This window comes from Hippocampus zosterae, chromosome 3 (assembly GCF_025434085.1).
Source record: "Hippocampus zosterae strain Florida chromosome 3, ASM2543408v3, whole genome shotgun sequence".
NCBI lineage: Eukaryota > Metazoa > Chordata > Actinopteri > Syngnathiformes > Syngnathidae > Hippocampus > Hippocampus zosterae.
The window spans coordinates 22,432,683-22,449,477 of NC_067453.1; the positions used below are offsets into that span (position 1 = coordinate 22,432,683).

At 43.6% G+C, this 16,795-nt stretch overlaps 1 protein-coding gene across 1 annotated transcript in view; it reads left to right on the forward strand.

The window, feature by feature from the left end:
* The first annotated feature begins 3,210 nt into the window (after positions 1 to 3,210).
* Positions 3,211 to 16,795, forward strand: part of igf1ra (insulin-like growth factor 1a receptor) — a 91,769-nt gene continuing 78,184 nt past the window's right edge. Inside the window, exons 1-2 of the mRNA XM_052060527.1 lie at positions 3,211 to 4,284; positions 15,532 to 16,098. Of these exons, the coding sequence (XP_051916487.1) occupies positions 4,185 to 4,284; positions 15,532 to 16,098 (667 nt within the window). The 5' untranslated portion in view covers positions 3,211 to 4,184. The remainder of the gene's footprint in view (positions 4,285 to 15,531; positions 16,099 to 16,795) is intronic.

A 16,795-nucleotide genomic window follows, 5' to 3' on the forward strand; every position in this document is an offset into this window, starting at 1 on the left:
TGCCATTGGTACTCTACCTCTCACATTGAGTTATAGGATAAACGGTAGCCAAGTGGTTAGCACGTTGGCTTCACAGTGCAGAGGTACCGGGTTCGATTCCAGCTCCAGCCTCCCTGTGTGGAGTTTGCATGTTCTCCCCGGGTCTGCGTGGGTTTTCTCCGGGTGCTCTGGTTTCCTCCCACATTCCAAAAACATGCGTGGCAGGCTGATTGAACACTCTAAATTGTCCCTAGGTGTGAGTGTGAGCGTGAATGGTTGTTCGTCTCTGTGTGCCCTGCGATTGGCTGGCAACCGATTCAGGGTGTCCCCCACCTACTGCCCGGAGACGGCTGGGATAGGCTCCAGCACCCCCCGCGACCCTAGTGAGGATCAAGCGGTTCGGAAGATGGATGGATGGATGGTTCTGCTCGTTGTTTGTTTGTTTCTTCAAACCACGTTGTACACGGTAACTGTGGTTGGAAGAGCTGGACCTGCGAGAGAACCTGGTTCTGGGGACTGTGAAGGCGTCTACGCCAGAGCATTGCTGCTGCACCTGGTCAGGTTCCGCTTTGAAAGGTGAGCTGAGACATGACTAAAATGTATCACTACAGAAGTTATTTGTGTGCCTTATCCACTCAAAGGTATTTGGCCAAAGAGAAAACAACATCCACACACAGTGGCGTTTTTCAACAACGTCTTTATCCACATGAAATATTTACTTGAAGTCACCGTTTGGTGCATCGAACACATTAAATGTCAATACCAACCAACTCCAAGTTTGTGGACAATACTCACATAGAACTTTGTGCTAATGTGCTTACGTTGCAACAAACCACCGGGTATTGGGGTTTTTTTTGTGCGCGGGAGACCTAACATTTTAGTATTCGACAAACTCAGACAAGAATTGCCGCAAAATTTGGATTCGATCGTCAATAAGTGTTTTTTTTTTCAGTCAGCTGCAGTAGAAGAAGACGTTATGCTCATAAAATGAACAATATTGACGCCGATCGTTCTCATACTAGTAGGGTGCGGTTGGCGTTGTCATATCCAGACATGTTCACATAAAGTTTGAAGATTGATTGCGATTTTATGACATTGAACGTCATGTAGCTTCTTTCTGTAAGCGTCCCAGTCATTTGGTTCTCTACAATACAATACAATACGATACAATACAATACAATACAATACAATACAATACATGCTGATTTATATAGCGCTTTCACAACAGCGGCAGCTGTAACAAAGCGCTTTACAAAACAGTTAACATAAAGTAAACTAAAGAGTTGGTTGTGGATTTCTGCAGGAAAAAGTCCTCACCAGCACCGATGAACATCCAGGGTATGGACATAGAGAGGGTGACCTCCTACAAGTACCTTGGTGTTCTTCTGAACGACAAACTGGACTGGTCTACAAACACGGACACCCTGATTAGGAAAGGACAGAGCCGACTCTTCCTACTCAGGAACTGAGGTCTTTTGGGGTTCAGGGGTCACTCCTTAAGACGTTCTATAACTCGGTGGTGGCTTCGGCCATCCATTATGGCATTGTCTGCCGGTCAGGCAGCATCTCAGCCCGGGACAGAAAGAGACTGGAGCGACTGGTCAGGAAGGCCAGTTCTGTCCTGGGTTGCTCCCTTGACACTCTGGAGGAGGTGGGCAACAGAAGGATGCTAACTAAGCTAAAAGCTATAATGGCCAGTCCCTCCCACCCCCTCCAGCCCGCCCTGACAGCACTTGGTAGCTCCTTCAGCCAGAGACTGTTACACCCGCGCTGCAAGAAGGAGAAATACCGACGCTCGTTCCTACCGACTGCTGTCAGGCTGATGAATAAAAAATAACAATCATAATAATAATAATAATTAAACTATGTGTAGGAAAATTGTAAATACTACTGAGATTTATCCATTGTGTTCATATTGTATTTAATTGAAAGATGTTTGTTGTTTTTTTTTCTCTTTCTCCTTTCTTCTTTCTACATACATTCTTGCTGCTGGAGGCTGTAAATTTCCCCAGTGTGGGACGAATAAAGGATATCTTATCTTAAAATAATAAACACAACACATAACATAAAACACGGACAGTCGTGCAGTCCTAACCACTTTTCCGTCACACGCTTTGTTGTTTGAGGCGGTTTGAGATGAAAGAGGAGAGAATCAAAGTGTCCTTTAACCAAAGGACTCAAAATGTGCACACGTCGGCTACAAGCTAAGTTTCAAAGTCAACAGGAAGCTGTAGCATCCATTGACGAAAAAAGAGATTGGTTCACTTCTCCTGTCCCATGGAAATCCATTTCAATTCCAAGCGGCGACTCATGGTTCTAAATACGCATCGGCGCTCTTCGCCAACGCTCCTCTCTCCTCATCCTCAACTTCAGCGGCCATCCATCCAGCCGCACCAACGCCAACTGTCCAACAGCGCTGACATAGCCACTGAACAAATCGGGATTGTGAAAAATGCTGCCTATTACTGGCGCAAAAAACACAAGCGCCCCAGGTCTGTCCAGCACCGACAGTCAATGGCGCCGACATTCCTCCCAATCAAAATCTGTGCTGGTACAGGCGTGCTGCTGAGAAGGCGCAACCACCAAGATACTGATACACAGATACTGCTCCTTTGACGAACGTCGTGGCCAAAAAGCGCTGAAAACAGTCCATTTTGATTCTACAATGATAAGTAGGTTTGTTTGTGTGCTATTTCTGCTTCAAGCTAAATTAGTGTTTCCAACCTCTTTTAAACTAACTGAGACAGTGTCCAACCTCTTAACAAAAATGCGACAAACTTTCTTGTGATACTAAACTACAAATGCCACAAATATTGGTGGAAACAATGATACTGAGACACAATCCTTCCGCTAGTGCGATTTCGTCCATCTACTCGTTACCCTGAATTGTCTAACCCATGGGTCTCCAACCTTTTTTGCCCCACAGACCGTCATTTGCGATCTCCAGCAGTTTTTTTTACTCATTGTGTTTTTAGCGTAATCGGTCACGTGACGCAGAAGCGTGGCTTGACGTGTGTCAAGCGTGACACAGACGGTTGTAACGGAGAATCCGGTAATTTTTCTGAATAAAACACCTTATTTATTCCGAAATAAATAAAACGGAATTAAGACAAGTTCTTTCTGTGCGGCCCGGTACCGGTCCGCGGACCGGCGGTTGGGCACCCCTGGTCTAACCAGTGAGGACAAAGAGCCTACTACAGTACTGCACGATTCCTCAAACTGGAAATGGAATGGATGCCCATCCCAATAAATGCTCAACTCAACCCTGACGTCTCAGCAATGGGAATCCATCCCTGCTGGGAGTGAAGTCCACGACGCTTTTTCCACCCGGCCACCTTTATCCAGAGCACTACGCGTGTGAGCGAGTTCGTGCGTACACTAGTGTGTGAGAGAGAAGCCGACTGTTGTTTACAGCAGAGATTCCACGGGAGACCCACTAACACACACACGTACGTTCTCACTGTGGGATTTTAGCAGCTGCAACGTGGACTTGTTTTCACCTCTCTCTCGACGACTAAAGAAAAAAGACGTCGGTAGCGGGAGAAGACGCGGTGTGTACCCACGCGTTCAGCCCCAATCTGTTGTTGCGTGGCACATTTTCCTCGAGCCCACCCTTAAACCTTCACTGGCACGACCACGACGGGCACCGAACGCCGGTGCTGCTCGCTTGCTTTGCTTCCTGGCGTCAAGTCATCCACCACGCGGATTTTTCATTCATTTTTTTTGACAAACAGTATCACCACACAGCCGCCACCCTTCTTCATTTTCTTCTTGGGTGTTTTTTTTTTTTTTGCTCCACGCGTCTACGAGAGATTTTCACGCCTGGCTGCTGATGATGAGGATGGTGGGGATGTGGGTCGAATTTAAGTGCTGATATATTGTGAATCGAACCCAATTCTTAGGCCTTGTTGTTCTTGGAAGAAGACATGGAAACTGAAGACGGGGATTACCATCATCATGTTGCTGCTCTCATAGCAGTCAGTGCACCTTGGAGGAAATAATACTAGATATTTTTTTTCACAGTATCATTTTTTTATATTTAAATTTATTATTTTATTATTTATTATTTTAAAATCCAAGTGGCCGAGGAGCCAACCCAGACATTTGGACTACAATTGTTTCGCCTCAATCGTTCCGGATACCAACATCCTCTTGGATTTATTGTTATTATTGTGATTTTTTTTTCTTCAAATGAAATAAGGAAGATGAAACCTGACAAACTACTAATGGGCAACAGCACTGTCTTGCTTTGGGCTGCGTTGACGACCCTTTCCTCCATATGCATACGGGCTTCATATGGTGAGAGTAAGTGTGCCCCCCCCCCACTCTATTTTTCATTTGATGTTAATCTTTCCAATTTAACACCATTAGTGAGTAAACCAGCTGGTGAGAAAACACCTTTTTAATAAAAGCAAACATCTTCAGTGATTAATGTCCTAAATATAAACATACATTTAAAGTTGATATTATGATTTTTACTATTATTATTATTGTAAATGGAAAAACGTGACGTGAAACGGAGCATTGGCTGGCCATGCGGTGCGTTCACTTTCCTGTGCAATCGTAGCAAAATTGTGCTTCAACGCGTGCAAGGTCGCCCGCGTTTCACTCTAACAGTGTGTTCCTATTATCAATATAATGACGATGTTTAGGATTGTCATGATTTGAAGTAGTCATGGCAATACGACACATTTTACATTGCCCTTGCTCTGAGAAGCCAAGGATGACTCTGCAACATGGATCTGAAGGTTACTGCCCGGACGGACCATGTGGCCATTTTGCTGCGTTCAGGGACACACATCTGCTCTCCCCCTCCTCGCACATTGACTAGATGATCTTAATGAGCAGATTCAGCCTTGCATCAATACCAGGTCACGTTTTATGTCACCAAAATTGACGCCATCCATTCTAATAATTGAGCCCACCCCACCCTGCACTTTCACCCAAAGAAAGATTAGAAAAAATAACACATGACTCCATCACTGTTACCTTCACTGTACTCCAAAGTCTCCATGTTGCTGCATCGCCCCTCAGTCTTGAAATTCGCATTTAGACCACTGCTTGAGAGCTTGTGTGTTGGGCAGATTTGTCATTGTAACATATGAGGATAAAAAAAAACAATACAATACAATACATGCTGATTTATATAGAACTTTCACAACAGCGGCAGCTGTAACAAAGCGCTTTACAAAACAGTTAACATAAAGTAAAATAATAAACACAACACATAACATAAAACACGGACAGTCATGCAGTTCTAACCACTTTTCCATCACACGCTTTGTTGTTTGAAGCAGTTTGAGATAAAAGAGGAGAGAATCAAAGTGTCCTTTAACCAGTGGATCAGAGACGTCATGCTCAAAATGTGCACACGTCGGCTACAAGCTAAGTTTCAAAGTCAACAAGAAGCTGTAGCATCCATTGACGAAAAAAGAGATTGCTAGAAATTACAAAGGTATTGTATGTTTATTGTATGTCATTGATTTGCCCCGTGGTTGGCAGTCGACCAGACCATGATGCACTCCGCCTTTGACTTTGATGGCATTGTTATACTCCACAGTCTCCACTTTGCTGCAACAGCCTTTAGCATTCGGGAAACCCTGATTCTCTGCTTTTGGTGTTGCGTGGGGCCTGTGATTGGCTGACGAGTAGTCTCCACTTTGCTGCAGTGTCCAAGCAATCTCTCAGAGTACTTGACACTCCCTGGTGTATGATATCAGTACACGGGGGTTCTTAGACCAGTGTTGTTTTAGTTGGAGCGCAAATTTTCTTCTGTCATCTTCTAGTCAAAAATGTATTTACTTGGCAACAAGGGTTAAGCGCAGAATTTTTTAAACATTTTGTTTTCCTACTCTTTCATTCATGTGCACATTCTGGTTAAATTGAATTAATCAAAAGGAAGCCTACGACCCGGGAGCACTGACAAGACCTTGGAAATAGGGCATGTAAAAATAACCACAGGTTAAAACAGATGTGTTTTTGTTGGTTGCAAGTGTGTGTGTGCGTGTTTGTGTGTGTGTTTGTGTTGGCATGTGAAGCCTTTAATTGGCTTCTGCTGTTCACACCACTACTATTAGCTGTTATTAAATCGATGGCCGCCCGTGTTTCACCAACAGCATCGCGGGGTCATTGGGGCACCTTTTGACGGATTTCGTGAAGCGCCCTAGTGTTCTCCACTCAATTATTTATGAAAAGGATACGTTGCTCCGGAAAAGCTAGAATGATTGTTGAAATAATCACAAGGTGGTTAGCACGTTGCTAGGCACTCCTGGTCACCTTAATGAGGGCTCCGAAATCAGCGACTGTTCTTGTGAACCAAAAGGCCACAGAAGCCCACTTTGCACTGTAGTCGAAAGGTCTAAAAGAGTTGAAATGGGCCGGTTTAACGTATTTCAGGTACACAGCAGTAAACTGCCACACTATCAATGACCAGACTTTATGCAGGTGCATCTCAGCAAATGAGAATATTTGACTCTACTTAATTTGACTTAATTTGACTCTATCATACAGTTCAAAAAGTGAAACTCGCATATGAAATCGTTTTACTATGCACAGAGTGAAATAATTGAATTTCTCATATTTTTGTTGATTATTGCCGACAGTTAAAAAAAAAAAAAAATTCACACAGGGAGCAATGAGATTAGCTTGGAAGAAAAACTGTCAAAATGATTTAGAAATTAGCAAAGAAATGTCACTCTGAAAAGATTCATGTATCTTGGAAAAGTATGAGTTTCACATTTTCACTATTTACCCCTGAAATAAATTGAATTATTGAAGATGCAGTGTTTCCTCACCCATTGTTGTTCACTATTTGTAAATTAACATAACCACTGATGTTTAAAAACAAAAAAAATTAGTTAACCTACCCATCGCTATTCGCTGAATAACTCACCATATTGCTGTTTTTTTACTCAGGCCATAGCCCTGTCGAATATAAAAATCAGCTGCAAGCGTTTTGTATTCGTGAAGTGAACAGCCCATTACTTGTGGTGCCCACGTGACACTCGAACGTAACGACCGTACATGACGGACATTGTTTTCATCTGTTCACCCTTCACAAAGTAAGCTGCTCTGTATAATTGGTCATTTGGAGCAGTTTTTTGACTGAACATCTTTGTGTGAATGTAGCGAAGCTGTTCAAGTGTAAAAATAATTCACTTCAAAATAAAGTACTCGAGTGCTCAGCGTTTGGTGTCCATGAAACAACCGCATCAATATGTAACAACAGAGGAGGCCGTGACATTCAACAATCTCCTGGGAAGAAATGGCCGAGTGAACTAACTTTGTTTAATTCGTAGCACACTGCCAGAAGGTTTAAAGCTTTATTTATTTTTACTCTTGTCTGACAAATTCAGTTTTGGGCTCACATGTCACACTCCCGGACGATGTTCATTGAGAGTCACCCTGTTAGTTAGCATGTCTGATTCTGACCGATGTGTTCAATACTGTGTGTGCGTGTGTGTGCGTGCGCTCGTGTCAGAGTGGGCACGTCGGTTGACGCCAAACGCTGTCCTCCTGGGGATGCCAGCTGAGCCTTTCAATGCTTAATTAAACACTTGATTTCAAGTGGAGCGTACGCCTCGCTCGGGTTCGGTGCGTCCTCGCCGCCACCCGCTTTTATGGACTGCGGCGCCGTGTGCAAGATGACTGCAAGCTCCTTCTCGTTGTGCCACATGAAAGCCGAATTATTGTCCAAGGTGAGAAGTATTTGGATAGAAAGAGTTTGGAAAAGGGGTACTGGATGTCTGGCTGGTAAATGAATGAAGGGAAACCCCTGGAGTTAATAATTATTGTACAGTGGTACCTCTACTTGCGAAATTAATTGATTGTGGAAGAAATTTCTTCACTCGAAAATTTTGTAAGTAGAGGCGCGTTTTCCAGGTAAATGCCCTCATCCGTTCCAACACCACACACCCCCAAAAATGTTTTTAAAGCATAAAAATGCATCACGATATGTAGCAAATACATGTTACATTTAGATTATTGCACAATAAATGAGAGTTGTGCACAATGTAAAAAATAATAAAGAATTTAAAATGATGGTGATTTAACTTTTAACTGCATCCTCATCGGGGTTTTTTTGCCCTCTTTAGTTCATGTTCTCTCTCAGAAGTGGTTTTTGTGTGGCGTTTTGTAAAGAACCGATCCAAGGACTATCGGAACGCCTCGTGGCCCAAGAGGGAATGACGAGAACACTGCATGACACATATATCTACAAGCAAACACATTTAGTAGAGGTACATCTTAGCCAATGGGATGCCAGGTAATAGCCAATGACAAAGCAGCTATAAATATGTTGTGTTCAGAGAACTCGGAGCTGCGACTAGCAGACCATCCTGTATTTTTACCTTTTGTTCGTATCTTGAAATTTCTTTCATAACGAGGCAATATTTTCCTGTTGGGGCGTTTCGTAACTTGAACATTTCGTATGAAGAGATGTTTGTCAGTAGAGGTACCAGTGGACACGTTTTATTATGCTAGTTATCGATCTGAAATTAATTTATTTTGTTTGGGCAGCCCTTTTAGTTTTAAGTTCAGTTAACTTCATTTGACTTTTCGGGTGGGAGAGCAATCATTCATAAAAAGGGATTAGTGAAGGGAACTGAGGACACATACCTGAGGTGCCCCCATGTTCAAGATGAGAGTTGAGATGTTGTTACCCATCCTGACCTTCCAAGCAGGATGCGATAATGTTCACAAATCAACACAATATTTTATGTTCATGTACCATTACTTCCATTGCACAGATCTTTGTCGTGATCCAATGGCGTACGAAATAGTGATTGAGTAAGACATGGAAATATTTCACATGCGTGCTGGCCTTCCCGACAGATGGAGGATCTTTGTCGTGCCTGCTAGTGTTATGTTACTGTTTTGGGTTGTGGTGTGGGCCGTGCGAGCTCCCCCCATGCCCTCCACCCAGTGTTTGAAGTGAGGTCCGCTGAGGGGAAGTGACCCAACAGACCGGCGGTCAGATGACTTCCAGTATGCCGAGGATTAGAGCCAGCTGATGTGGCAGGTGTTAAGGGGGTTTGATGGGACGGGACTGTCCGTCATGACATTCCCGTTACACGTCCGCTTCTTGGCCTCTTCCTTTTCGGTCACGTTCTTAAAAAGGATCAAATGGCCATGTGGTACATGTGGCAATCCACATGAGCGGCTTTTGCACTCTTTTCGAAATAGGTCCTGCATGCTTTCGCGCTTTTGTCAGGCGCTGACGTCACTGCTCACGCCAATTTGGAGGGGGCTGTTGAACTCATTTTCATCACGGGCCACATCATAGTTCTGTTTTGCCCCTGGTAATGAGAATATTCCTGAGAAAGTATCCGTTCCAACACCACACCCCCTTTTTTTCCCCTCTTTGTATTTTAATTTTATTCTTATAATATTCAGCCCTTACACTCATGTACAACTTTATTTAGTGATACCGTGGTAAACTGTTTTTGAATAACAACAACAACACTCAATATACTGTACTTTTTCCATGTTGGTCACCATGGAACAGTATTAGAGACAGGTGGCTCTCTCGTACGGGAGGCTCAGTGCCTCTCGGTTTGTCAAAGCATCAGTAAAATTTGTTGCTCCTTGCAGAGGATGAAGAATAAATACCTGTGAGTATTGTTACATTGTCGGTCTACATGTGTTGCAACACTGTTTGTGTTGAGATATCCATTGCTTGAAAGGTAACCGTGCGTCCACACAAATGCAAAATATTAGCCCGTGTATATGGAGTTTGCCATATTATGTTGGCATGAAGGTAGCTGAGGCAAAATGATTTTATATAACACAGTGGGGTTTTTTTTTTTCTCGGAATACATTATTTTGAAACATTACGATTTGATGCTCACAATGCATCTTCATTCTTATAACATGACTTTTTCATCCCAGAATTTTATGACTTATTTGTAATCCTCATGCCAATACAACCTTTTCCGTGCAACGTTACCATATCTTTTTCGGCATGATTACGACTTTTATTCTTTTAATATACAGTATAAAATTTAATATACAGTATAAAATACAGTATTACCGTCAAAGTTCAAGTTTAAAAAATGTTCATTATAAATGATTACATTTTCCAGTAAAATGACACCTTATTCTTGTATGACTAGGATTTCACACTTTTAATAAAACTCCACTCATAATATTAATATTACATCTTTTTTTTCTTAACTGTGTTCATAATATTTAGGATTTATCCTTGTACCAATTCAACTTTTTTTTTTCAATGTGTTGTCAATGTCGGACTTTTTCTTCACATTTCAACTTTATTCTTGAAACATTAGTTTCACTCTCAGATGTTATTCATCTGTCATCTGCTGGTTTTTTCCTCCCAAATGCTTTTTTTTCAACTAGGGAAGGAAAAAAACCACAAACAATCACAGTGATCAGAAGTTGTTGCCGCAGGCTTGCACCTTGACAACATCATTTCCGTTGTGAGGTGCCCGAAAATGAAGGGCTGTGCTTGAACTCAACATGACGCGAGAGAAGAATGCGGCTCCTCATCTCGCCTCACTTTCCAGCTGCATAGGATGCAATTATGTGTTTTCCCAGAGTGCTCTGTGTCAGCTGCGTGATGACAAACAGCAAAACAATTTTGCTGTCTCGAAGTCTATATTTGACCCCGAGACGTCGCTGGCTGCAAGGGATACTAATTTAGTATAAAAATAGCTCCCCTGTTTATTAAGATTCATTAAGTCATTAAGATTGCTTGTGATTAGCGTGACGCGGCGGGTGGGTTTACAAAAAGGGCTTGTGTTTGTGATGGACACCGGAGTTTGGAGGAGGAGCTGCCGAGGACTTGGGGTCAAGGTTTATCAATCGTAAACATGAGCATACAGATCTCATTACTCCCAATGCGACGAGACTGGCATGTTTACCCAGTGGTGTGCGGAGCAAAGAAACGGGACACATTCAAGTTCTTCCAGTTTATGTCAATGAGGAGTCAGATTTTTACCGATTTAAATTTTTTACCATTATTTACAACAATTTTTGTGATATTGGTTATGCGAAAGGTGAAGACGGTGCGGAATTACTGTTAGACCATTCAAGTCATGCATTCTGACGGCTCATTTAAAATGTTGATTAATTTCTAACTTTTTTTTTTTTAATGTACATCCTGACAAAAGGGACATTTCAAACATGCGGTCCATTTTAGATGAGCTCGGGCTCAGAGAAGGCGACGGTGTTTCTGGGTGATGTTGATAAATGGCTTTTGCTTTGCTTCGTAAAGTTTTAAGTTGCATTTACGGATGTAGCCCTGGACTGTATTTACGAACACTGGTTTTTGGAAGTGTTTCCGAGCCTGACGGATCGAACGTCACGGGCATTCCAATCGTGGTTTAGATTAAAAAAAATTGGTGGGAAAAAAACCCCAAACTAAAACATTTCAAAGCATATTGGGATCAGAAGTTGGGAATTTGCACCGCTTTTTTTTTTCATCATAATTCAGTTGCTCCTCACCCCCCACCCCAAAAGCGAAGGTTGGAAAAATTGATTGGACCTGCGTGCGGCCATCACAAACGCCTGTAGCCTTAAATTCTTGCCTCTTCCATCCCCGTTTCAAGGAAATGATTGGAATTCCTTGTGGCTAACGTGCCTAATGAGGGCGGGGAAGAAGGCGGGGAAGATTCATCCTTTCCCTTTAGGATTCCATTCCAGCCACCCCCCCCCAAAAAAACATGTAATATCACCGCTTTTTTTCCCCCTCAACATTAGGATTTTATTGTCCTCACATTACAACTTTTTGCTTCTCAAGTTTATTTTTGTGCTTACACCCTTGTAGCGATGTTTACGGAACCAACGGAACTTGTCTCTCCAGGCACCACCTTACAAACATTGTCATTTAAAATACTATATGGAGGGTAGCGGTTGTTTTTATGGGAGGGTTGGGTGGTCCCTTACTTTTTAGACGTGACGGCCCGGTAGTCCAGTGGTTAGCACGTCGGCTTCACAGTGCAGAGGTACCGGGTTCGATTCCAGCTCTGGCCTCCCTGTGTGGAGTTTGCATGTTCTCCCCGGGCCTGCGTGGGTTTTCTCCGGGTGCTCCGGTTTCCTCCCACATTCCAAAAACATGCATGGCAGGCTGATTGATTGCTCTAAATTGTCCCTAGGTGTGAGTGTGAGCGTGGATGGTTGTTCGTCTCTGTGTGCCCTGTGATTGGCTGGCAACCGATTCAGGGTGTCCCCCGCCTACTGCCCGGAGACAGCTGGGATAGGCTCCAGCACCCCCCGCGACCCTAGTGAGGATCAAGCGGCTCGGAAGATGAATGAATGAATGTAAAACCATCGAAATGTTGAATGGCCTTCTCATATTAGTACATGTGCACATCAAATTGATGGACAACTGAATTGACACCCTGAACCGATTGCCAGCAAATTGCACAGCACACATAGACAAACAAGAACCATTCACATCTCAACTTTATTGATCGCACATTATAATGACACATTTTAGGACAGATTTGAGCAACAATCATGAAAGTTGACACACTTGATTTGTTTTTGCGGGCCACATCAAGTGATGAAAAGGGGTGAATCTGGACCCCCGGGCCTCGAGTTTGACACCTGTGGTTTCGTTTATATCGGTAAGCCCTCCCGATAGCGTCTCGCCCAACTGAAAAGGTCTTACTCGCACCATGTAGACTCTCGAGCAGACTGGCGGTGTCCAAACTGTGGCTCGGGGACCGCTTTTTAGCCCGCCATCTATTTTATAGCAGCCCGTGGCTGACACTAAAAATAAACTGTGATATGAGCTGGAATACAATTTAAGAAAAAAAATCATTAAAAAAAGGGGGTGGGGGTGTTGGGGTTGAGAACGTTAGACATATAGCTGTCGAAAAAGTAGGGGTGTCGAGAGTATTTGACTGATGGATAAACTTTTCTGGACATGCAAAAACACCAAGACATTTTCAGCGACTAACAGAATTTCTCTTCAACAAAGTGTGGAGAGCAAAGATATGTAATTCCTCCGCTTTCTGCTTAGTGTCTCGGTTTTCTGTATGCGGACTTCGAGGGGAAAACGTTTGAACAGCCCCTCTCTAGCTGCTCCAGAATGACCCCCCCCCCCCCCACTCCGAGTGTAATGGCCTCATCAGGAATTGTGGGGTCGGGGGGGGGGGGGGGGGGAAGAAGATTTCTCTTTACGAACAAACAAAATTAGCCTTTGTTTGTGAGGGGTTTCATCCCCTTCCACATGTTTTTACCCTCCGGCTCGGAAAAACTGTAAAGGAAAAAGAATTTGAACCTGGGGGCCTCAAGTTTGATTGCAGCGAGTCAGTCGGACTCGATGTGCTTTTGTATGGGAGGGGTGCTTTCGCTCTTAAAGCAGTTTAGCGGGAAATACAAGCTAATTCAGCTCATTCAAGTGCCGGATAACAGACCTTATGTTTATGTTGACGTTGTGTGTTTTGACTTGATGGCATGGTGAGGTCCAGTCGCTCTCCTGGGAGAGACACACACACACACTTGCTGTGACACTGTGCAGCAGTTAATCCTTCATAAGAACTTAACAGGTTTAAGCAAGTAGCTCATGCGTCGCCGGTTGTTGAGCGCCGACTTTCGACATGTGGTTAAACAACCCGAGGCGCTTAAATCTTTTCTTTGAATCTTTCGTAAATGTTGTTGATACTCGATTGCTTGATTCTTCTTTTATTTCTGAGTAGCCGTCATATTTTCGTTTGAGCTTCAAGAATCTTAATGTAGGTGGATTGTACAAATGATTTATTTCGGGATGTCCCGATCATGCTGTTGTGGCAGCCGAGTCCGAGTCAATTCGGTACTTAAAAATGGATGCACTTAAAAAAAAAGGGCGCCAGCGAGCGGCATTGGCCACCTTCAAAATAAAAGCGCCATAACTAATGCATGCACTGAGGGGGCATCACTGTACTTTAAAGCTCACTGTAATGTCCTCACATATGTGAACGGAGAACCGTAGTTGGTGCTTGACCGGCTGGCCGTAACTACCGCTTCCTCACCAAAACCTCAAGTAAAAGCCAATGACGTTATGAGAAAGCAGTCCAGCGTTAATTCCCGTGTTGTAATCGATAGGGCCAATGAAAAGGGAGACTCAATTGACATCCATAATGAATGGCGCCTTTTATTGCGAAGATATTTGTGTGCTCGAGTGTTTACGCGATGCCTCCGGGCACGGCGGTGTCAAGTGACGAGGAGCAATTTGGGTCTACTTGTCGTCCGAAATAATCAACTGCGTGTGATGCGGAGCGCTTCGACAAGTTTAACACATCAATAATAACCACACTTTATTATTCTGATGACTTGCTTCTTTAATACAGACCACCAGAAACGTAATCTGACCCTAAAGGTTTTCCATTTGTCTCAATGTGTGGTTTACTTTCTCTTTGAGGGAATCAATTACTGTAGTCAAGGTAATGGCAGTCCTCGGGCGGTGCCTTCAGTGGGGGGGGGGGGGGGGGGGGGGGTGTCTGACTCTACTGGCCTAATCCACCCCTTATAATACTAATAATAACATACTAATACAATAAGAATAATGATAAATAATATACAAAAAAATCACGTTAGCAATCTGTAGAGAGAGAGAGAGTCTCTAATCTATGCATCCAGCATTACTGAAAAGAACAGTTTCTAAATGCGGTTAAAATGAAGAAAAATGAATTCCAGCACAGATTTTCAGAAAACATTGAATTGAGATTTTGTCAGCAAATGATGCAGTGGCGGCCGATGTAGCATTTGGGCCTTGAATTTTAACACCTGCAGTCTGAATGAACAGTCCCAGAAAATGGTTCGGATTAAAAATGATGCTGATCCAACGCAGGGTTGATACAATAAATGACACCCCACCTTCAAACGATTTAGAATGATCAATATCACTCACTCAAACTGCAAATGTATCACAAACTATGTTCCCCGAACACTTTACTCTCCCCTTTATTAAAATAAATTGATTACATATTGGGGGGGAAAAATGCACCAAAAGTGCTGATGCTTTTGCACAATCAGGTGAAGACTTTCCATAACTTCCAATGATAACCCGGGCCAAACTTGGCACCCCCCCTGCCATACAATCTTGACTCTCAGTCAAGATTGTATCACTTCATCTTACTTCCTTGACACTGCATTACGTTCCTATTAGGCAATCTTGCAATTTCAGAAATGGCACTAAAACTGCCAATAAGTCATCTCTGTAAAGCACCTTGAGTTCCATATTTTAATCTATGAAAAGTGTTAAGTAAATAAAATTGCTGTGAGCTGCTGCAGGCCACAACTCCTTTCCTAGACACTCAAACACAGATTAACAGGCCACCGCGGCGCCGAGCATCATTATCTAGATCACGCCCCTTAAAGGCACACATCTAACACATGAATACTGTGCATTGATAACGCATGACAAAAGTAGCTCCTTTTTATTTTATTTTTCTTGATTTTAAAAAAGACATCTAAAAAAATGGATGTGCTTTGACTGGATTAATGCCATTTCAAGCGTTCTAAACTTCAACTGCTCAAGAATTCATCATTTCCGCTGATATCTGTCCTTCATCGTCCATTGACACGTGCTCCTCTCTTGTTTTGCAGTCTGCGGTCCCAGCATCGACATCCGGAACGACGTCAGCGAGTTCAAGCGCTTGGAGAACTGCACTGTGGTGGAGGGTTACCTGCAGATCCTCCTCATCAAGACCAACAACAGCAAGACCAAGAACCAGGAGGTGTTCCGCTCGCTCAGTTTCCCCAAGCTGACCGTCATCACCGACTACCTACTGCTTTTCCGCGTACCGGGCTTGGACAGCCTCAGCACGCTGTTCCCCAACCTAAGTGTCATCCGCGGACGCAACCTGTTCTACAACTATGCCCTCGTGATCTACGAGATGACCAGCCTGAAGGACATCGGCTTGTACAACCTGAGGAACGTCACCCGCGGGGCCATCCGGATCGAGAAGAACCCCGAGCTGTGCTACTTGGACTCGGTGGACTGGTCTCTCATCATGGACGCCGAGTTCAACAACATCGTGAGTGGGAATAAGAAGGCCAAGGAGTGCGATAACGTTTGCCCCGGCATCATGGAGGACAACCCCCTGTGTCAGCAGACCAGTTTCAATAACAAACAGGAGTATCGATGCTGGACCTCCAACAGATGTCAGAAAGGTAAGCGCCGTTTGCCGGTTTTTGTTTCCTACGATCTCGGCAAACAGCGACGGACAAATCCCTTCCAGCCGCGCCGTGTTTTCCCTTCATTTCCGTCCTCGCCTCGCCAGTGCAAACATCTGCGCTCTGTTCATTATAGGCATTCCTCGTTCCTTTGGATTCCGGCTATTTATGGAGCGCGGCGGTATAGAGCCGCAGGTATTAGAGAGGCCTCCGCCGCTCTGCCAAGAAACCAGCTCGTTTACCTGTCTGGATCTTCTCGGTTAAATATTTGCTTTAGGGAAATGTTTTTTTTTCTTCCTTTTTACGATTTATGAAAGGGGGCATATTGAAGTATCCCGTGGAGGGTCATCCCTGTTTTAACTTTGGCCCAGTGGTGAGGTCATGTCTTCAGAGGAGGGGTCAAATGACTCCCCACCTATTCACGGTTCGCTTTTAACACATTTTTGTGTGTGTGTGTGTGTGTGTGTGTGTGGGTGTGTGTGTGTGTGTGTGGGTGTGTGGGTGGGTGAATGCAATTTTTTTGATGAAACACTCACCCCTACGCAGTTTCCATTAAATTTTTGTGCCCTTTCTGTAAAGCGCTATGATGATTCGAAATGACACCAAAGAAATCATGATTGTGTCAAGCCTAATTTCGGTATCTGTATCTTCTGGAATATTTATGGTTTGCACTACTAGATTGATATTGAGAATT